General features: G+C 44.4%; 2 protein-coding genes across 4 annotated transcripts; one reads left to right on the forward strand and one right to left on the reverse strand.

Moving 5' to 3' along the window:
- hars (histidyl-tRNA synthetase) lies at positions 1 to 13665 on the forward strand. 2 transcript variants are annotated; one of them, XM_049029204.1, is made up of 14 exons: positions 24 to 160; positions 1122 to 1458; positions 2296 to 2385; positions 2516 to 2635; positions 2711 to 2806; positions 3047 to 3172; positions 7148 to 7255; positions 7406 to 7504; positions 7713 to 7806; positions 9061 to 9185; positions 10938 to 11198; positions 12702 to 12812; positions 12890 to 13036; positions 13209 to 13665. In XM_049029204.1, the coding sequence occupies exons 2-14, from the start codon at positions 1321 to 1323 to the stop codon at positions 13263 to 13265; spliced, it is 1572 nt and encodes a 523-aa protein (XP_048885161.1). In that variant the 5' UTR covers positions 24 to 160; positions 1122 to 1320; the 3' UTR covers positions 13266 to 13665. The 2 variants fall into 2 exon arrangements, with proteins under 2 accessions (XP_048885162.1, XP_048885161.1); XM_049029205.1 differs by lacking the exon at positions 1122 to 1458 and having other exon boundaries at positions 1 to 160.
- Positions 13666 to 13981: 316 nt separating this feature from the next.
- Positions 13982 to 18079, reverse strand: dnd1 (DND microRNA-mediated repression inhibitor 1). Of its 2 annotated transcripts, none has more exons than XM_049029213.1 (4): positions 17874 to 18079; positions 16304 to 16409; positions 15020 to 15377; positions 13982 to 14886 (listed from the first exon to the last, which is right to left on the reverse strand). In XM_049029213.1, exons 2-4 carry the CDS (start codon positions 16334 to 16336, stop codon positions 14396 to 14398), a joined length of 882 nt encoding a protein of 293 aa, XP_048885170.1. In that variant the 5' UTR covers positions 16337 to 16409; positions 17874 to 18079; the 3' UTR covers positions 13982 to 14395. The 2 variants fall into 2 exon arrangements, with proteins under 2 accessions (XP_048885170.1, XP_048885169.1); XM_049029212.1 differs by having other exon boundaries at positions 15020 to 15475.
- Between the last annotated feature and the right edge of the window lie 2753 nt (positions 18080 to 20832).

Below are 20832 nucleotides of genomic sequence, written 5' to 3' on the forward strand. Positions count from 1 at the left end.
CGTCAGCGGTGCGCGCGGCACGTAGCACGGGGGATTCCGCGCTGATACCGGCGCAGTTCGGGGGAGCATCATGGCGGATAAGGCACAGCTGCTCGAAGCTATCAAAACACAAGGAGAGCTGGTCAGGAAGCTCAAGACTGAAAAGGCGGCCAAAGAACAGGTCAGTCTGCGGCAGCGCCGACCTCCGATATGAACGTCGTCAAGCAGAAATCCAGGGTTAGATAATTAGGGCCCGTGCGGCTCATTAGCATGTAGGAACAGTGAATGAGGCCCTAGTCAGTGATCGTCACATAGCTGAATGCATGTCATGGGCTGATAACATCCTTAATATACAACTGTAATTAAACAAATTAACAGCCAGCTATAAGCATACCTTAATCTAATGTATCTGCTTATTTAGATAACGGTCATTTATTTAGATACGTCTTTGTGGTCGAAAGCCTGTGTCTGTAGCCGTAGCGTTAGGTGTCTAACCTGTCATTGTCATATAGTTAGTTGTGCTGCGAATGTTTTATGAGCAGTTTGTAGTTAAATACATTAAAATGACGGAATTTACACTTAGCGAAATGTGATGCCAATCGTCATGAGGGGTTATGCGCTTGTGCGCCTGTCATTATCTGACGCAATATTCCTGTAATGCAGACGTTTCCGGAATGTCCACTGCACAAAATAACATAAACCTGACCATACGTTATTGTGTTTTGAGTACGAGTGTCTATATATTAACATTTACAGTTCTTATTTTGATAACATCGGCAAATTTAAAGGTCTAATTTCAGGGTTTGTTTTAACATTGCCCTATTATGCAGTTTAACCATTGGGTTTACTATTTGTATTTTCTTTGGAAACACTCAAAGTCCTGCTTGTATCTAAGCATTGTGCACGTTGTGTAGTGAACTGGCTTAATATGCTCACCTCGAATGCTTTTTGTGATGTTTTTATGGGTTTTGCTGAAAGTAAGGGAGCTGGTGTTATTGATCGATCTTGATCAGGCAGCCTAGGTTCTGATGAGCTGTTAGTTCCGTGTTCGGCTTTTTCCCTAAATAAGATTTGATTGCTCGCCCTCGTTGTCTTGCCCCCCTGTGGTGTGGTGATGCCTCACATACACCCTCTACTGCTAGGGTTGCTGATCACTTTTCTCCTGTTCTTCCTGCTTGGTGTATCTTCATCATCGGGGGATTCATCCATCATTGCTGTCTTCCCTTCACCGCTGCTGTACCACGGATGGCCTTTTACTTTGGATTATTTTATGCCCTATAATTGATATATGGGGTGTTGAACGTTTGTACCACCCTAACTTTGTGCATGTGAACATTTTTGATGGTTGTATTTTTCTCCGTTGGGAATATGAATAAATTGGGAATGTTTCCTATGCGTCTGATCACTGGACTTATTGCACATGGACGCGGACGGTGTTCATGGCCGCTCCGGAACCTCTCTGGGGTGACTGTCTCACAGGTACGTGCTGGTGTTTGTGTAGGGGGTGTGGTCTGTTTTTGAGTCAGAGTGAAAGTGGTTTTGTTGTCATTGTTGACACGCCACAGCACACATTGCACAACAAGAAAATGCGTCAGCTGCATTTAACTCATACGTGACAGTGTGACATAGCAGGGGGCAGCTAATTCAGCACACGGGGAGCAGTGCTTGGGGGGGTATGTTTAAAGGAAGCTTTTGAAATACGAATCTGTTTGCCAGTGTGAAAAGAAGGGGTGTATTTACACATACTTGCCCACACTACAGATAACTGAGACATCAATGAACCTAACTGCATGTCTTTGGGCTGAGCCACCATACTTACCATACCGATTTTTAAATCATGCTTTGCAATTCTTTCATAGAAATTGTTTGTCAAATGTGTTGAAAAGTTCTATAAAACTGCTGGTGGTGTTCATCACTTTCAGGATCACCCAGCAGTTTTTGCCACCACTCAAACCACGCATTTGCATGGGCCCCCTGGGATTTGGGGGCCCCCTGCTGGCCATAGTTAGTCACCACACTAAATATATCTCATCTCATATATCAGTATCTCAGTATCTCATATCTCCGTTGTCTTCCATATCTCCTGAACCCCCCCCCCCCCCCCCCCCCCCGTAACACTGTCCTGGAAGATGGACGGACTTGCTTGTACTTGTTATGAACATTTTGCCTTGCCGCTGTTACTCTGATATGAAAATCCCCTGAACGTAAACATTGCTATAATGCCGTCAGAGCCTGTTCTGTATCCCTGGATGTGAGATGCACCAGCCCATGCCTGCTCGCCAAAAGTCATCTCTGTGCCTCCTGTGTGCCCCACAGATCGATGAGGAAGTTGCCAAGCTCCTGGAGCTCAAGGCCCAGTTGGGCGGAGATGACTGCAAACATACCTTTGTGCTCAAGACGGCTAAGGTGAGTTTAGCTGGAGCAACGATGGGAGTGTTTCCCAGAGAATGCTGTGAGATAGCGTCCCATTATAAATCAGTGTGGAGTTTGAGGTGAATATGTTGAGAGATTGACCTCTCTTCTGTTGTGCTGATAGGGCACCAGGGACTACAATCCCAGGCAGATGGCCATTCGGGAAAAGGTCTTCAACATCATCATTAACTGCTTCAAACGCCATGGAGCTGAAACTATCGACACACCTGTCTTTGAGCTGAAGGTACGTTCTGGAAGAGCGGATTGCAGATCACCGGATTCACTGGAGCATATTGACTTGGTAGATGTTTTGTTGTAGGAAACATTGACGGGGAAGTATGGTGAAGACTCCAAGCTCATCTATGACCTGAAGGACCAGGGTGGAGAGCTGCTGTCTCTGCGCTATGATCTCACTGTATCCTTTGGACCCCTGTCCCCTCAGTACCAGAAGTAGATGTTCTGAAGTATGGACTGAGTCTCAGGTTGAGGTGTGATCCCTATTGTTGACTAACCTGCCTTTGATCGGTTAGTTGCATTGCTTGAGTGTTGGGAACTAATTTAAGGACTGTAACATGCAGGGTTACAGATTGATGGTTAGAGACTACTGGGAGCCAAATATGCACTGGCCTTTTCTCCTTAATGAGATGTTATCCAGGTGCCCTTTGCACGCTACCTTGCCATGAACAAGATCACCAACATCAAGAGGTACCACATTGCCAAAGTGTACCGGCGAGACAACCCAGCCATGACACGAGGGCGCTACAGGGAGTTCTATCAATGCGTAGGTAGAACTGCCGCCATTCTGTCACGTTTTAGCCATCGGTTCTCCACCTGCGTCTGCTGAAATGGAGTGGAAGTGGAAGTGGAGTGGAAATGTGAGGCATCACCTAAGGTGTCGCCTAATCTCATTTTCAGCTAGAAACCTTTCTCATTGTGGTAGCTCTCATTGGGATTCTTCTCATCTGCTTCTCAGCCTACCTTAAAAGCACGTTTGCGTGTTACGTAGAGGCTGACTTATCCCTCCGCATGGAAGCGGCCTACACCATTGTGAGCATTTACACTTCTGCGCTGGTGTGTTTGAGTCGCATTATACCCCTAAACAATTACACAACAATTACACCCCTAAAGCAGAGTTTTGGGTGTAGCGTTTATTGTCTTCCCATCCTTCGATATATTCATTTATTGAATTGCGCAACTGAAACGGGGTGGGTGGGTGGGGGGGGGGGAACATTTAACAGTTTCCATTTATCAAGTCCTGGTTATTTCTGTGCTGCTCCAAACATCCCGGAGACACATTTAGGGAAATTAGCCTCTACAGACACTGTTTATGCATTTTCCCTTCTAAAGTTAGTCTGTATTACTTTTTACTTTCTTTTAGTCTTGTACAAATTATTGTATCAAACTAAATTGAGGTAAGTGAAACTGGCACTGCCATCCGGAGTGTTTTGTAGACCTGTAGCTAAGATGTCTAGGGTGGGGTATTTAATGCTAGATATGAATAGCACTTCAGTTTCAGTCAGCGATATAAGTACACCTGGGACGTATGCTTTCTTCACTCCCGTAAAAGAATGAATGCTACCAAGCGGAACACAAACGGTTCTTCTGGTCTGCATCGCAGTGACGTGTAGTTGCTCTTCTGGGGAGGTGCAGTCAGGCCGCAGCGTAGGGTTCACGGTTACACCTAGCTTAGGGCATCGAATTAACTCAGAATAAGTCGACCTTAACTCGACACACCTGATACAGATAATCTGCTGTTTAATATAGCTGGCACTAATGCGGAGATGCTGCTGAAGGGCCTGATTGTCCGTTATCGGGTGTGTTAAATTAGCGATGCACCTAAGCTTTGCAGGGTGGCACATCGCAGGGAGCAGGACCTGGCAGACATTAGGTGGATTGTTAGATGCCCCTTGTGCGACTTTGTTCCTCTTTTGGTGAGAATGAAATCCGTGTTGTGCCTTATCCGTTTATGATTGATATCGATGATGATTAGTCGTCGACTGATGGGTTTTCCAAGGGCCACTGCCGCTGTGGCAATCTAGAGCAGCGTTTCTCAAACCAGCCCTCCAGGAGCCCCAGGCAGTTCATGGTTTTGCTTTTGTTTTGCAAAAATGTGGACTGACTGGTAGGGAGCTGGGAGGGAGCGAAAACACGGGGTCCCTGAGGACCGGATTGAGAAACATTGATTTAGAGCAGGGCTTGGTAGTCTTACCCAGGAAGGGCTGTTGTGTGGGCAGATTTTTTTGCAACTCCCTAATTAGATTACTGATAAGTGGACTGATTGGTTGAAGAGTTTCCACACCTGGTTTTGAACAGCTGACCTACAGGTTACCCCAAAAATCTGCATGCACACCGGCCCACACAGTGTGGGTAATGGTCTATATTGGATTGCAATGAAATATGCTCATTTTTCAACTTTTCAGCTTTATGTTAACAAAATATTGACGCATAATCATTTCATAATCCAATCCGACACACCTAAAAAAAAAAAGTCCAGCAGTCTCCTTTACTCATGTAGGCTTTATAGTCTTTCCATAAAAATAAGCATTTTAAAAAATTTTCTCTGGACATTATGGTACTGATTTATTGGGATTTAACAGTAAGGTCTTTCGATTTTAGCCAATGTGGCGGACAGTTGGGAATTCTGCATTTTTCTTCCGGACGATGTTTAACAGCATTTAAATGAAATGCCTCATTGAATCTTAAAAGCACTGATGTGTAAGATTGTGATAAGTGAAGCTAAACTGGAAATTTGAATACATTAAGGAGAGACACCCCCATTTATCTCCCCCGTTTCAGTTCATGAAGTTATTAGTCCTAGATCTAATAGCAACTCCATGTTCCAGTTTAATGGGAGGTTTTGTGTAGTGGCTGTGAATACAAAAATCTGATGAGCTCATTTGACAAGCTAGGTGGTAGAGTGGATGCTGGCACAGAGGAAGCCGAAATGAAGACTGTCAGCAGTCGTAGATAAGATCACTGAGCCCAGCCAGTTCTAATTTACCGGCATCTTTAATGTCACACATATATTGGAATGCCCTTTGAATATAATGTGACACTTCAATTCAGTTGTAATTGTATAGTGCATTTTCACAGCCTTACATTATCTCAAAGCACTTTACATTATTCCTACCCAAAGCCCCCAGTGAGCAAGCCAGAGTGTTGAGGAGAATCTCCTTAGAAGGAACGCAGAGGCTTAAAGGTGCTATTGTTACTCAACTGCTGTTCTGCGCGAACGCTACAGGTGCTTTTTTATTTTGAATAAAATGATCAACTTCTCAAAATTGTAATTATCAAAACTGTATACATACAGATTCCAACTATGGTATAGATCAAGGAGGCTAACGCTGATATTATAGCCTGCATTTGTGAATTGTGTACCTGAATACGATGGACAGTGATGTAAACGCTTTGATATTTCATTATACACACAAAGTGTAGCCTAAATTAAACTGCTCATGGACATTAAAAAATAAATCTAGGTTTCCTGCCACTCAGGCCGATGCCTGGTTGGCAGCAAGTCTGTCTCCAGCTCTTAACCAATGGTCTCTTGATACAGGTGGATCACTAACATTGCGGGAATCATCGCTATATTTTAAGACCAGTCCACATGAACAGTGCTTTTATCAGTAACCTCTGTGTCTTTATTGCCTATCATATTTCTATATACAGTCGAACCTCGTTACTACGTACCCTGGATACGTTTTCACCTTTTCAATGTATAGGTTTCTAATTCCCGTTTTTAGAATATGTATTATTCCAATAGCAGCCATTGTTTACAGCGTACACCCTTACAACGTAAACTTCGATACAACATCCAAATTTCTAGAGAAAATACAAAAACTAACCGTCGTTACAACGTACAGCGCTCTCCCCGCCCACCACAACTTGTGTCGCTACATCTTCCTGTATCTACCTGATCTTCGCCCGACAATGCACATTTGTCTATTGCGTTGTAACTTCCCGCGTTAAATGAGTTGCCTTGACCGATCATTATTGGACTGAGTAGTAATGGCTTGTTAAGTGTTATGTGCGTATTCTTTGTTTATTAAACCTTGTGAAATACTGGTCATGCCGGTAATTGTGAATTCAGAATAATAATGGAAGTAAAGGATTTTATGATTTAATATCATAATATCATTATTATTTTCAGGCCAAATGCCAATTTGGATGCGAATGTTTATTTTAAAAATCCATTTTGACCAGCCGTTATGTGTTTTCGTTGCCGTTTTATTGCCGGCCGGCACCAAGTAATCGTGAGTAATTTAAGGAAAATTTCAAGGATCCAAATGAGCTTTGTCGAATTATTTAACAAGTAATAATGTGTTCGTTTGTTTTGTAGTCAATTTAAGGGTCTGTTCTATTAAAGTTTTATCATTTACATGGATATTTCGTGAGTTCTTTCATCCATCTTGCACTAAGTGGTTACAACGTTCTATGCTTATAACGTACATGTTTTTGATATCCCGTCTTGTACGTAGTACCGAGGTTCGACTGTATCAGCCAGCTGATTTACTAGTCCCTGCCATGTGTCTGGGGGTCCCCGAGCACTGGGTTGAGAAGTACTGTATTAGTCGATCACTGGTAATTATTTTTCTTTAGCAGGCATTATCAGCAGCAAGTTATACACTTCACCACCTGGCTTGGTTCAGGATTCCAGCAGTCCATGCTCCCCATGATACTATCTGCAGATTGTTTTATCCTTTAGGCGGCGTAACATCTGACCTTCTGCTGAGGACTTGTTTTCATTGGCTCCTAGGATTTTGACATCGCAGGGCAATACGATGCCATGATTCCTGACGCCGAGTGTTTGAAGATCGTCTATGAGATCCTGAGTGACCTGCAGCTGGGAGATTTCTGCATTAAGGTTAGACCATAAAATGGATCTGTTCCACGTTTATCTCTTAGAAGCGTGGTCATCTTTCCAACCGCTGTTCCTCGATGGACGGGGGCTTGGGAGCTGGGCTTGAATGTGTGGGAGCTGGTACTTGATGTAACATCTAGCATTCTTTTGCAGGTCAATGACAGGCGTATTCTTGACGGGATGTTTGCGGTCTGTGGCGTACCAGACGAGAAATTCCGCACCATCTGCTCAACAGTGGATAAACTGGACAAGGTGAACTCAGCATGCACATGTCTGAATAGAGGGTGCTTAGCAGGTTGGATCTGGCTTTACTGTGTTTCCCATCATACTGGTTTGTCAGGTGTGCTTTGCCTTTTTGATTGTGGATCTTTGGAAGTCTACCTGTTTCTTTCTGGGTAAGATGGGAAGCATGTAGACCAAGCTGCCTTATCTTAGGTTGCATCCTGGTTCTTTCCATTAGATGCCTTGGGAGGACGTCAAGAACGAGATGGTGAATGAGAAAGGTTTGGCTCCAGAGGTAGCAGACCAAATTGGGGAGTATGTCAGTAAGCGAGGTGAGTCTTACTTGAACCAAGGCTGTTTTTTTTTTAAGTCACCTCTCTGTTTGGTAATAAACTGAATGGGCTTGTTAGATCAGAAGGTTAGAATCTTGCTTTTCCTTGGATGCTTAATGTATGAATGAGGCTAGCATGATACAGTGTAATTCCTGCAACTTGTAAGTGGTATCATGGAAGTAGACGTCATTTGAGATGTCATGAAAAGATTAGTTATAACAGACCAGAATTGCGTAGTTCAGGGCCAGAAATTAAAAATCCAGACCAAGATTTAGTTTCAACCACCCAGCTGAGGACTCTGTGACTGAGGTTTTTATATGCAACTGTTTGGTTGAAACAAAACCTTGGTCTGGAATTTTACACTCTGCACCTGAACTATCCACCGTTGTAAGAGACCTACTCAGCACTGTGCCTTTTGACTATGGCTCTCTTATATTTTAACACTGTTACAATGGTGCTATACAGGGTTTAATGTGGGTTTAAAGTAGGTAGGATGTATTGAGTATGACCGTCATGCTACCAGCATATCTGCTCTCAGTATACAGGCAGTTCCTTGGTTAAGAACCTCCAAACAGCCAATTCATACTTACGAATGGACTGCCATAAAGCCTATTGCATTAAAAATTCTGGTTAAATATAATGGTTCGTAATAACGAACGTACACACTATTCTGTGATACTCATGAAAACATTGTGCGGCTTCATTGGTTCGCTGTCTCAAGGCACAGCTACAGTACTGTTACTTTTATTATTGCTGTATAATAATAATCAGGGAACCACATAACCGATACTCAAGTACGCACTCGCTGTATAAAGTGACGTGCGACAATTTCTCGTTGTAGTAGCACAACTGCATGTTTTATGTGCATTTCCGCAGTTCTGACAAAAAAAATTTTCATTGTGCACTTTGTCCTTTATGCTGCAAAAGTAGAACAAATTAGCCACATAAAGGTTAAAATGCACAGTAATTTCTTGTCATAGTGCGAATGCAAATAAATACTCATTTGTGCTGCTACGACAAGAAATTGCCACACATCGTGGTTTACACCTACGTGCGTAACAGTTACGTGCTTCCCTGATAATAATGGTTGATTAATGATAACAATACAATGCATAATAATAATTTATTATTCTGCCTACAAATTCAACTTAGACTGACTTAGGGATCGGATCTGGCTTGTAACCCATGGACTGCCTGTAACTGGGTCTCTACACATTTTCAGGCAGCCAATGTTCCACTCTCTCTCTCTTTCAGGTAGAATGGAGCTGGTGGAAGAGCTGTTACAGGACCCTAAGATGTCCCAGAGCAAGCAAGCCTGTGCTGGCCTGGCAGACATGAAGCAGCTGTTTTGCTACCTGGAGCTCTTCAAGGTGACAAAGGTAGGTCATGTGACATGGCGGGAGTCCAGAATGGAGGCGGTGACGCCCGGGGTGCGGGCATGTCTCGGGCAGAGCGAGGCTTTCACCAAGTGTCAGGCGGCAGAGAAATGTGCCTTTTGTCTGGCTTCTGAAATCCAGCACCGGGGGAATTGGCACAATGAGCACATGCCTTTCAGAAATGGTCCATTCGGGGTTACAGAACGCATCAGGTATGTGTTACCTTATATGAACGAGACAAGCGAAGTGAAATCGCCTGAATAAATGGCTGCATGACGCTTTAGAACACACCTGAGCTTTGAAAGGCTCTTTATTGTCATAGTTTCGGGCCAGTTTGACGTGCACATCTTATACTAAAGGACTTCAGTTATATGAAGTTTGATTCCCACATAATTAGGTAGGTGCGAGTTTAATGTGATGGAACAGTTAGTGCCACTTACCTTGGGTTCCAAATGCGTTTGGTTTCAGTGTATTTGCTTTTTCCCTGTCTCTCGTTATTCTGTTTCTTCATGTTTACATTTCCTGTAACCTGTGAACTGCTGCTCCATACAGCGATGTAAAGCATCCCAGTAAGGTGCTGTAGACCTGCAGATCTTTCACACTAAAGGCTGGTTCATACATCTCCACACCAAGCACACTATCCACTCTGCGTATGCGTACATGGAAACGTTCAACTTCTGATCAAGCCACGTTCTTTGCACATGTGTACATTGTGTTGTCTTTATAGTTTTACCAGTAATATAAATTATTCTGATATTCCCTGCACATGTACCACAGCAGTGATGTTTATGTCCATAATTACCTTGTGAATAGTCTTTAGGTTTTGCAAAGTACCCCAATGCCCGTCAAAAGCATCCATGTTGGTATTTAAAGTGGACGCTAGCAAATTGGTGATGTTCAGAGCTGTGCGGACACAAATTTAGAGTGCAGCAGGTGTTGTCTGTGGAGTCGCACAGTGACATAAAATGCGTCATAAACATTCAAACGGACACGTCTGCTAGTACGAGTGCCGAGAAGAGTGAACCAGCCTTAATAACATCCCATAGACTGCAGACTCAAACGTGTGTGACTCTGTAGACCCTGCTGACCTTGATAGATAAATGGTTCTTTGTCACAGGTCGTAAATCTGACCAGGGGCCCCTTAATGGCAGTGTGGTAATTACCAGGTTGCAAACGCAGTGAGAATGACTGCACTTGGCTCCAAGCCATCTGACGCAAGCACAGGCAGGCCCAGCGGACTGATTACAAGCCTGACATGACCCTCTTGTCATGAGTTTCTGTGCAGTCTTGATGTTTACTTGATGTTTATAATCCTCCTTGCTGTGATTTATATTAGGTGACTTGCCATCGTTTGTTACGGTTTGGTAGATTCTCTTGCGCATAATTGCTATGAGGAAGTTCAGCGGCTGGCGAGTAAGCAGGTGGGGGACATGGGGACGACTAGTGAAGATTGACTGAGGAATGATGACTGTGCAGGGCGGTGTGTGTGGCTGTAATCAGAAGGTTGCCGGTTCAAATCCCAGGGTCGCTGTTGGGAACCTGAGCCGAGGCCCTTAAACCTCAATTGCTCCAGAGACTGTCTGACCATGCTTTTAGTTGTATTGCACTTTGGATAAAAGCACCTGCTAAGTAGAGAAGTTAGAATTGCAACAAACTGAAACAACAACTTTGCAGGGAAGTATAGTCAGTGTAAAGACTGCTTACGTACTTAAATTTTTTAAAAGCTGTCCTCTATCCTCTTCATGGTGTTCCTAGGTGCTGTTTGATCTCAGCCTGGCCCGCGGTCTTGACTACTACACGGGTGTGATCTACGAGGCTACACTGGCTTCGACCGTCCCAGCACAGCAACAGAACGACAGCGCCGGTGAAGAGGGCGTCAGCGTGGGCAGCGTGGCCGGGGGCGGACGCTACGACGGCCTGGTGGGCATGTTCGATCCCAAAGGCCGCAAGGTGCCATGTGTCGGCGTCAGCATCGGGATCGAGCGCATCTTCTCCATCATGGAGCAGAAGGCAGAGGTAGGACTTTCCCTCTTATGAAGAGGGACGTGTGCTCCTGTAGCTCAAGAAGTAAAGCACTGTGTTAAGAATGCCAAGGTTGTGGGTTCAAATCCCAGGGATTACGCATACATTAGAAAATGTCAGATAAATGAGTAAAAATGAAATAGTGAGCTGCTATGGGTTTGTTTTCAAACACCTGCATTTCTGAGTGGAGAATAGGTTATTAGGTTAATAGGAAATAGGTAATTTCTGGTTTGAAATGAAGTGGTGTTTCAGTAGCGGATTACAGTGATACACCTACAGCAAGTTAGGAATGTCCAGTATGTCAACTTAACTTAATCTTGCAGTACTTGGGGAATTCAATGAGATTCTTTTTGACAGTTGTGGGAGGGTGCATGGGTTGCTGGCGAGGTGGGGAGACCACAGTGCAATGCAGGACATGATGGTGCAATATAGGAAGAAAAAAATGTAATATTAATAGAGTGTGAGGAATGGATAGCTAGGGGTGTAACAGTACAAAAGATAAGTCACGGTTCGGTACGTTTTCGGTACAGCAGCGGTAAAAGAAACTAAATAGCTTTTCTTTATTGAACAGTGGTTTATTGAACAAAGTATGACTGTCTTTCTTTAAAAGTCTCTTAATACAACTGCAACCTGCTAATGCAAAACTAAAATTCACTTAAAATGAAATCAAAATATTCTCAAGGAAATAAAATATCCATTAAGGTGCACATTTAGAAAATTAACTGTACCCGATCTGTACTGTATTCACATTAGCAGCTTTCAGCTTCGTATTGCAACTGTGCAACACAAATATTGTCTCAAAAAAATACAAAACATAAAATTAATATCTATTACGGTGCAGTATTTAAATACCTGTGCTGTACTTGTATTCACATTAAAAGGTACACATACATGCATAGCAGCACGGCTTCATCTGCCCCTTTCCGAATGTCGTTCGGGAGAAACGCACAAACACACAAAGGTTCTGCATTTGCGGCTTTCGTTTGGAACATATCTACCGAACCAAAAGATGCTTCCGAAGATTTTCGGTATGAATACATGTACCGTCTCCTACAGCTAGCTATGTGGGATGTGCAAATTGACAATATTTGTTTTCTCGATTCTATATGTGTACTTTGCAGCACACTTGTTTTGTACACTGTGTGTACTGTCTTTGCACTTTGTATGTTTTGCACTGTATGTATTTTTGTTTGCACCCTATGTACTTGCTGCTGTGGGCACAAGAATTTCCCCCTGGGATCAAAAACATTCATCTAATCTAATACAGCATTATTGAAAAGGTGGAACATTAACTGTGTAGTTCAGTGGTTATGGGACAGACGGGTACAGCTTGTTTCATGACCTGAGTCGGGAGGTGTGGATGGAGATGCAGATTCCCGGGGAGCGTCATGACACTTTAGAAATTTGGTTCATCTCTGGAGAAACATGTGTTGTCCGGCGTTCAGAATGGGGAGCACAGAACTGAGGGGTGGTCTCTCTCTCTCGCTCTCCTCCCAGGCTGAGAAGGTACGGACCACGGAGACGCAAGTGCTGGTCGCGTCGGCACAGAAGAACCTGCTGGAGGAGCGGCTGAAGCTCACAGCAGAGCTCTGGGAAGCCGGGGTGAAGGTAGCGCACCGCGCGGCGTGATGGCGTCCTCCGCGGTTCGCCGGCCAACGGCTCAGCATCCCGTGTCCATGTCGTAGGCAGAAGTGATGTACAAGAGGAATCCCAAGCTGCTGAACCAGCTGCAGTACTGTGAGGAGACGGGCATCCCCCTAGTGGCCATCATCGGCGAGCAGGAGCTGAAGGGCGGGGTGGTTAAGCTGCGGACGGTGACCAGCCGTGAAGAGGTACCCCGCTGCCCGGGCCCGTTACCGTACTCTGGGCCCTCTGTTTAAGTAACGTATGAAGATGCTAACGTTGTACTGATACCCAACAGTAAAAACTACTGAAGCAACGAGGACAAAGTAATGTTCTCGTTTACGATCACAGCCTAATACTGACATCACCTCTCATTTCTAGGTGGACGTGTCACGGGCAGAGCTGGTGGGGGAAATAAAGAAACGATCTAATTCATAGATTCCCTGGGACCTGAAGTGATGCGCAGTCTTTCCACCCGATATCCCAGTAACAGAGCTGACAGCTAACGGCTAGGCTGCCCTTCCTGTTAAAGTCTGTGTACCTTAAAGGAACCAAAACCAGATGTTCCATTCCAGCTGAAGTAATGTCACAGCTCACCTCACATCCTTACTTGTTTACTTAAAATCAGTCCTATAAATAAAATGGTGTCCTATTTAAAATCTCTTTCCGTCCGTTTTCTGTGACCTGACCAATGCAGAACTGTCTTCAGAATGAGTGGTGAGTAAAATGGGAACTTCATGGTGAAACATTATAGGAATTGCATCCATGCAGATTCAACACTTTGAAATGTTTTCTCTCAACTGGAAAAAGGAATTAAAAATAAACATTCTATAATCCAGCCTGTTGTGCAAAGTCATTTACAGTGTAATCTAATTTACAGCCCTGGTCATAACTATAAACTCTCAATTTTTATGGTTTAATTTTCCACTAAACCATTCTCTAGGGTTGGGTGGTTTCTTTTTTAAAGCACTAAAATGTGTGTGGTTCATGGTTTTGAACCCTGGTTCCGGCAGATATCCTGTTTCACTTCAGCACTCCACTGAGCCAGTTACCGGTGATTGATTTGACGAGACAGGCTGGGGGGCAGTTTAGATATTACTGGGAAACCTGCACTCTGTGCTCCCCGACTTACCGTCCACACGCACAACCAGACATATCTTATTTTTCATTTTAATACAAGAACGAGTCAAACACAAAAGCCAGCCATCAATTAGTGCACATCAGAACATTCTGCAAAAGTGAATGTGAAGTCAACCAAAAGAAATTAAGTGCAAAACCACAAGTGAAATAAAATCATTCACACACAAAGAAGGCAGTGATAAGCATGCAGCTGAAAAGAGAAGCAGACGAGATCCCCCAAAATTAAACACATGACCCTAGTAATCAAAGAGAGATCACACCCACATTTTTCATATATACGGTTCTCAGTACATTTTCTCAAAAGTAAAAACTATTAATTATTTTTTTCCACAATTCAAAAGACGCAAAGATTTCTGCTAAATAAAACATATAAAAAAAATTAAAACAAGAAAACACCAACCTTCAGGTTGTGTAATAAAAGGGGGATCTCAAGCCTGGTAGAGAGACCTCAGGACATGCTCGGCCGCTGCCTGCTGCACTTCCTGCCTCTGGGCGCCCCCGCTGGAGCTTGGCAGCACGCGGGTCGTGCCTGTGTATGGCAGCGGCACGCCTGGGATCAGCACCCTGAAGGCGAAGCAGAGGAGGCCCTCCGGGCTGGAGCAGAGGTACTGCGTGCTGTAGAACGGGGGCCCCAAATCCAGCATGTCACACACCTTCCTCAGCAAGGCCACGGCGTCCCCGAACAGGAGTGCCTCTCTGCCCGGGCGGGCTGGCCGGGGCAGGGAGGGGTACTGTCCGAGGGCCGAGCGATGGCCACCATCCAGAAGGGAGGGGGGAAGGAGGGAAGACCTGAGGGTCGCCTGGGGAAAGCCTGGTGGGGGAGAGGCTGAGAGCTTCGCCTGATTCACGTCCTGCCTGGACTTCCCAGAAAAGGTCTGCCACTTCACCGTGATGATGATATCAAACCTCTTCTTGAACGCTGACATAAAATAAATGAAAAGTGACAATCAAAGAACATTTTGGATTAAGGGCTTTGCTGAATGACCTCTGAGCTACACGCCCCCCCCCATTTCCGCTTTGGGGCCTCAGTACTACATCCTGCACTCTCCTACCTTCACACAGCACTTTCTTTGCCATGGATGCAGTGTAGTGCGAGGTGTACTGCACCACAGCAGTGACACCGCCGCCCTTCCCGGGCCGGAGGGTCAGGCTCTCCACGCCGTCGGCGATGCCACGCAGCGCCTGCAGCAGCTGCTCACGCTGCACACCGGCTGGCATCTCGCCCAGGCTCAGCTGCCTCTTCTCCGTGCTGTGCCGCACGACCAGGCATGCGCCCTCCTGCAGCTCGTGCCGGTGGAGGGTGCGAACGGCAACGCCGGCATGCAGCGGGTTGCCATATTTGGCGTAAGCAAAACCACGGTTCTGCCCGCTGAAGTTCATCATGAGCCGGAACTCGTAGAGCGGCGCCACCTGCTGGAAGAGCGGGATCAGCCGGTCCTCGTAGATGTCCCGCGGGATCTGGCTGATGAACACCTCACATCCAGGCCCTGGCGCCGGTCCAGTCCAGTCTGCCCAGTCGGTGATGTCATCATTACATCCAAACAGCATTCACACATTCACAATTATTTAAAATCATAACTCTTTATATTACTATCCATAATGTGTACAGCAGTACCTCATCATACGTCGAATCTGACATTCCCTCAATATTTTGTTAAAAATACAGTATGTGGAAAAAATACAAATCATCTTAAGTCGGTTTACGCAACCTTATGTCGGTCAGGCGACATTAAAATATGTAAAAATAATATATCGTAATGTATAAACTCAAACAGAAGCTTATAAATGAAAGAATGCTGGGTGCCACTTTACAATAAGGCTACCCATATAAAGCGTTTATGAATGGTTTATAATCTGGTTATTAATTAGGTTGTAACGCTATTATTATTAATAGACAATTTTAAACAAGTTATAACAGTTTTCTTTTTATTAATGAGTTACTACCATTTACAACTGGCAAAAGGGAGCCTTATTGTAAAGTGGTACCAAATATTGTCCTATATACCTGGTGTTTGGTACTGATTTTTAGGGGGGGTTCGTATTAAGTACTTTTTTGACTTAAGTCGTGCCGTTTGGAACCCATTACTGACGTAGGGCGAAGCATTACTGCATATTCATTTCCTGAACCATGGTATTCTAACACACTACGACTTTTTTTTACTCTAAATTCAGGCAGCCCAGCTTAGTGACATCACACTAAGGAGAAACTGCGCAACTAAAAATGTCAGCTCAATTACGTGATATCATTATGAGCGAAATAATTCAAGGCCCGCTATCCATTCGCGCCGCTGAAACACTTCAGAAAAGATTTATAGAAGTCCGAGCCTGGCACTCACTGGGCGGCGGCCCCCCGTACTTTCGCTGCCCATTTATCTGGACCAGCTTTACCGCCGTCTTCTGGACCCAGGACTCTAATGAAGAAATACTCGCTGGGTTCAACACCTTCAGAGACACAAAAAACAGCATATATCTGCATCACTGTTGGGAACGTCTTGAAAATAATGAGCATTTTTATAATGCCATTTGGGTAAAAATGAGTATACGTAACACATACTGCAAGTTAACAATATGAATTTGCACCATAGAAATGGTAATTAAAAGAGGAAAAGGTTACTTTGGAAATGTGGTATGCGCTGGTTCCGTCTTTCTTACTAACCCGCAAACGCGTGGGTTTTTAAATTATAATCGTGCCTGTAGCGCACCAGCAGTGGTACGAAGATATTTTTAATATCTCAACTTAGATTATGATGTTCTGAACTTTTGCAGCCAAATATAACATTTGCAACAAACCCTCCCCATCAATAAGACTAGAATTTACTATCTACATAACTTATGTTCATTATTTTCTTAATGTTGCCATATTCATTTATTGACCTGTCCACGGGCGTCAATTACAGGGGGCTGTAACCCCCCAAATAACCACCCAAAGTTACGCCCTCGGACTGTCAAAGAGATGTAGGCATATAGCACCAATTACTCCGTCTTAGAACTAATAAGTCGCGACCTCCTCCAGTTTTAGGCAGTTTCTACCGCGCTTTATTTCATAAAATATTTACATTCTACTGCGGCTGCATCTATCTAAGTTACGGAGAATAAACGTATGAAAAACAGGCGCGTTTCAGTTCGTGTCCGCAGCGGGTTTGGGGGGCGAGGGGGCTGCTTCCTGTAGTTGGAATAAAAAAGATTTTTTTTATCAATAACTCCTACTGCCCTTCTCAAAGGTGAACGAAACTTGGAATCAGGAACTGTTTGCTGTAAACTATGTAGTTCAGAGTATATGAACTACACGGGGGTTATATACAAGTTTACATTATTTAGTTTTGTGTGCGTGTGTGTGTGTGAGATAGAGAGAGAAAAACTCGTACTGCCTACAATTGAAAAATCTGAGAATTCGGATGGACGAACGCTGAAGCTCTACGCGTCTGGGAAATTCAAAGGAAAACAGTCCCAACTGCAAGGGGAAAAACCACAAAGTCTGAAGCAAAAACATACGGAGTCGGCAGGAATATTAGTGCTGCAAAATCAAAGATTTTTAAAAAAAAGACAGATATTTAGACTAAATATAATTATACTAGCCTACTGAAGGCCTAAAACCGTATCAAATATAACTTAAGCTATGAAAATGAGTATAAAAGCTATACTCATTGCTATATACAAGTGCAAAATACAAGGCCCACATACGCAATCTAATTTCGCGTGTGCGCAATTAACGCACCTAATGTTATTTTACACAAACCAGACATTTAACTGCACGCTACAATGCGTGGATCGGTTACATTTCCATAAATAAAACGCTTTATCTACATTTTTGAAGCGTATGGAAAAGCACAGAAGGTGAATAATCGCTCGGGGGGGCATCTGCTTCTGACGGGGCAGGTCCATTTGAAAGCAGAGCGCTTCACGCACCTGTGTCCGCCCGTCCTCCATCATGCCTGGGGAGTTATAATCGCTTCAACAACTCTTCCCCAAATGACGTTAGTGCAATAGTCAGAAAAGCTAAACTTTTGCTCTAGACCAGCTTTTATTGATTATTTGCATCTGTCCAATGAACGATATGGAGGGCAAGGGCTATAAGCGTCAATCCCCACCCTAAAAGTCATGCCTCCCCCCACCCTCTCTTGATTTAGGGATGTGAGGCGAAGCGGCATGTCTCTTATACGGTGATTCAAAATGCAGCCTTTTTATTTTAGACCGGATGGCAAATGGGCTTCTACGGTCCGGTTAATACTCTTCGCGTCAACAATTAGATTATCATTAACCGCTGGAGCTAATCAAAGGAGCTGTTGTTTATCATGAAATAAAATGAAACGCAGCGGCTGTTTGGCTTTCGCTCTCTTTTTCTATTATGCGCTTCATTTCATGGGTTTCTGAATTTTGCCCGCATCGTAATAATGCAGTAAATGCAGACATAAAACACATATATTCACGACCATATATGTGGACAATGTGAAGAATTTCATAAGAAGAGCTATATGCTTGGCTTGCGAAAATATTAGGGCCGCATCTGTGACGTCTTGTTCGGCCGGATTGCTCAGGCTCGAGAATCGCTTATGCAACCTTTTTAATTGTAGCGTATCCTCGGTAAGTCGGTAAGTAAACGGCTTTGTGCTTTTAAGTTTTTTTTCCTGCGCATCTCAGCTGTTGCTTTCTGTAGCGTTTGCACAGCCGTCGGACCAGCAGTGGCATCCCACCCCCGATTTTCACCCTCGCCAGCCGCTCGGTCTGGAGGGTCGGTCCCATCTAAGCATTTCCTTGATAAGACTTGAAAAATTCATTTCGCGGAAACCGCAAACCAAAGCAGAAAGCAAAAACTACACTGGGGTGCCTTAAAAATCAGAAAGTGGGACATTCGAGGATTGACTTGACAGAGACACGTACCAAAGCACTTGGCTGTAATTGCTTTCAGTACTATACCGAGTACAAGCAACCTGTGTACTTTATACCGTCAATATAAGTAATATATAGTAATATATATCTATTTTCCATATGCCTCTATCCAATGCAGGGAGCATGGAGCTTATGGCACTAAACAGTGGTCTACAGCACCAGTATACTTAACGTTGTTTATTTCATTAAAATCTCTTGCACCTTGTTGTTCTTTCTAAGAACAAAAATCTATGCTCTCTCTCTCTCTTGCACTATTGAGTGGGTCTGCAATAAGCCTGATTAAAAGAGATCTTCATCAGATAGGCATTACAATCAGAATGATCTTGTATGGGGAGGGGGTTATTGTTTGTTATTGTTTGTTCAGTGCTGTGTTCAAACAACACGCAGTGTGTACACAGTGCCTACAGTGAGGGCAAGAAGGAGGCAGTGAACACAAAGAAAGACAAAACAGGGATGGGATTGGACTGGTAGGTAGCATGGTCAGAGTGGAGGTAGTATATGTGTATAATGCAGCTCAGAATGTTTTATCAGTATTTGTATGTCAGAGACTGATAGTGGTGATGATGCAGTGGAAGGTTCAGTAACTACGAGGCTGTGTCAGGTGTCAGGATGTAAGGCGGCATCTGAGATTCTCCAAGGGGGTGCTTCCCCCCCCCACGCAGGCTTCACCACCAACTTCCCCAGATTTCAGTTTAATGTACGATATATAAAAGAACAGAAACAGAAATATGAGACACAAGAAAATAACAAGATGTACTCTTGAATCTATGAGAAAACAGTGGGTTCGTTTCAGTGTCTTAATCCGTTTGGAGCCCTTCAAAAGCGTGAGGTGTTCTTCTACGATCAAGTGTTTTTCCAAAAGACTATTTTTCCAGAAGACGATCATGCTTGGGTATGGCACTGAGCAACTGGGCCAAGTGTCATGGTGCCTGTTGTCACATGAAAAACAGTCAATCAGGCCATGTCAGAGGTCACAGTGGTGGAGAACAGCAAGCACAAGTAAGGGAGAGTACAAAACTAAACAAGTCAACAACTATCCTTTATTGGTACAGGTACATTGCCATGCTTCTCTTCACTAACCCCATCCTGCTCTCCACAGCTTGGGGGTCACAGTGCAGGGTCAGCTAACATGCAGCTGCCCTAGAGCTGGGGATTAAGGGCCTTGCTCAGGGGCCCACATCCATGTGATTGTTCCGCCAGGTCTCAAACCTGTGACTTTCTGACCACAGGCACAGAGGCGTAGCCCAATGAGCCATACATGGCAAGTGAGGGAGGGTCCACCCTGTTGCCTGTGATGCCTCCACTACGTGTGGCGTCTTTCCGGCCTGCCCTCCCATGTCCCTGTGGCGTCTTTCCGGCCTGCCCTCCCTTCCGGCCTGCCCTCCCATGTCCCTGTGGCGTCTTTCCGGCCTGCCCTCCCTTCCGGCCTGCCCTCATCTTGTTCATTTGACTTCTTCTGCCGGCCCCTGGAGGATGGGCTCCCCCTTTGAGTCTGGTTCCTCCCAAGTTTTCTTCCTTCTAGGGAATTTTTCTTTGCCACTGTTACCCCTGGCTTACTCACTGGGGGCTTTCGGCAGGGATAACGTGAAGTGCTTTGAGACAATGTAATGTTGTGGAAATATGCTATACAAATAAAATGGAACTAAACTGAATATAGCGAATGAGGTAGAGTATGGTAAGTGAGGGAAGAGTGTGGCAAGATGTAAAAGTAGTATGACAACATATTAGTAATAATATATGATTTGAAGTACGTGATTTCCCACATGTCAGACAATGGAGGGGGGGGGGGGGGTGTGTGTGTGTCACGTGAGCCTCAACCAGCCCTGAGCGAGATTCTCTGAGGAACAGAGTGTTCATCTGCTTCCCAGAGACTGCTAGCATTTGCCAGAAGTGAGTTTCAGAAGTGATTAGTTTATGGGGCGGTTGGCTGTTGGTGGTTTTCGCTGCCCATCTCCTCATCCTACAATTGGGCAGATGT

The sequence above is a fragment of the Brienomyrus brachyistius genome, chromosome 10 (genome assembly GCF_023856365.1).
Source record: "Brienomyrus brachyistius isolate T26 chromosome 10, BBRACH_0.4, whole genome shotgun sequence".
In the NCBI taxonomy this organism is placed as follows: Eukaryota; Metazoa; Chordata; class Actinopteri; order Osteoglossiformes; family Mormyridae; genus Brienomyrus; species Brienomyrus brachyistius.

What these genes read in the sequence shown, in the direction of transcription:
- hars (XM_049029204.1), top strand. Translation starts at nt 1,321, where the DNA reads ATGGTTGTATTTTTCTCCGTTGGGAATATGAATAAATTGGGAATGTTT. An exon ending in AGCTCTTCAAGGTGACAAAG is followed by an intron (nt 9,186 to 10,937) that starts GTAGGTCATGTG and finishes TGGTGTTCCTAG; the next exon opens with GTGCTGTTTGATCTCAGCCT. An exon ending in TCTGGGAAGCCGGGGTGAAG is followed by an intron (nt 12,813 to 12,889) that starts GTAGCGCACCGC and finishes TCCATGTCGTAG; the next exon opens with GCAGAAGTGATGTACAAGAG.
- dnd1 (XM_049029212.1), bottom strand. Translation starts at nt 17,897, where the DNA reads ATGATGGAGGACGGGCGGACACAG. An exon ending in TGGAGGACGGGCGGACACAG is followed by an intron (nt 16,410 to 17,873) that starts GTGCGTGAAGCG and finishes GTGTCTCTGAAG; the next exon opens with GTGTTGAACCCAGCGAGTAT. An exon ending in GTACGGGGGGCCGCCGCCCA is followed by an intron (nt 15,476 to 16,303) that starts GTGAGTGCCAGG and finishes CCGACTGGGCAG; the next exon opens with ACTGGACTGGACCGGCGCCA.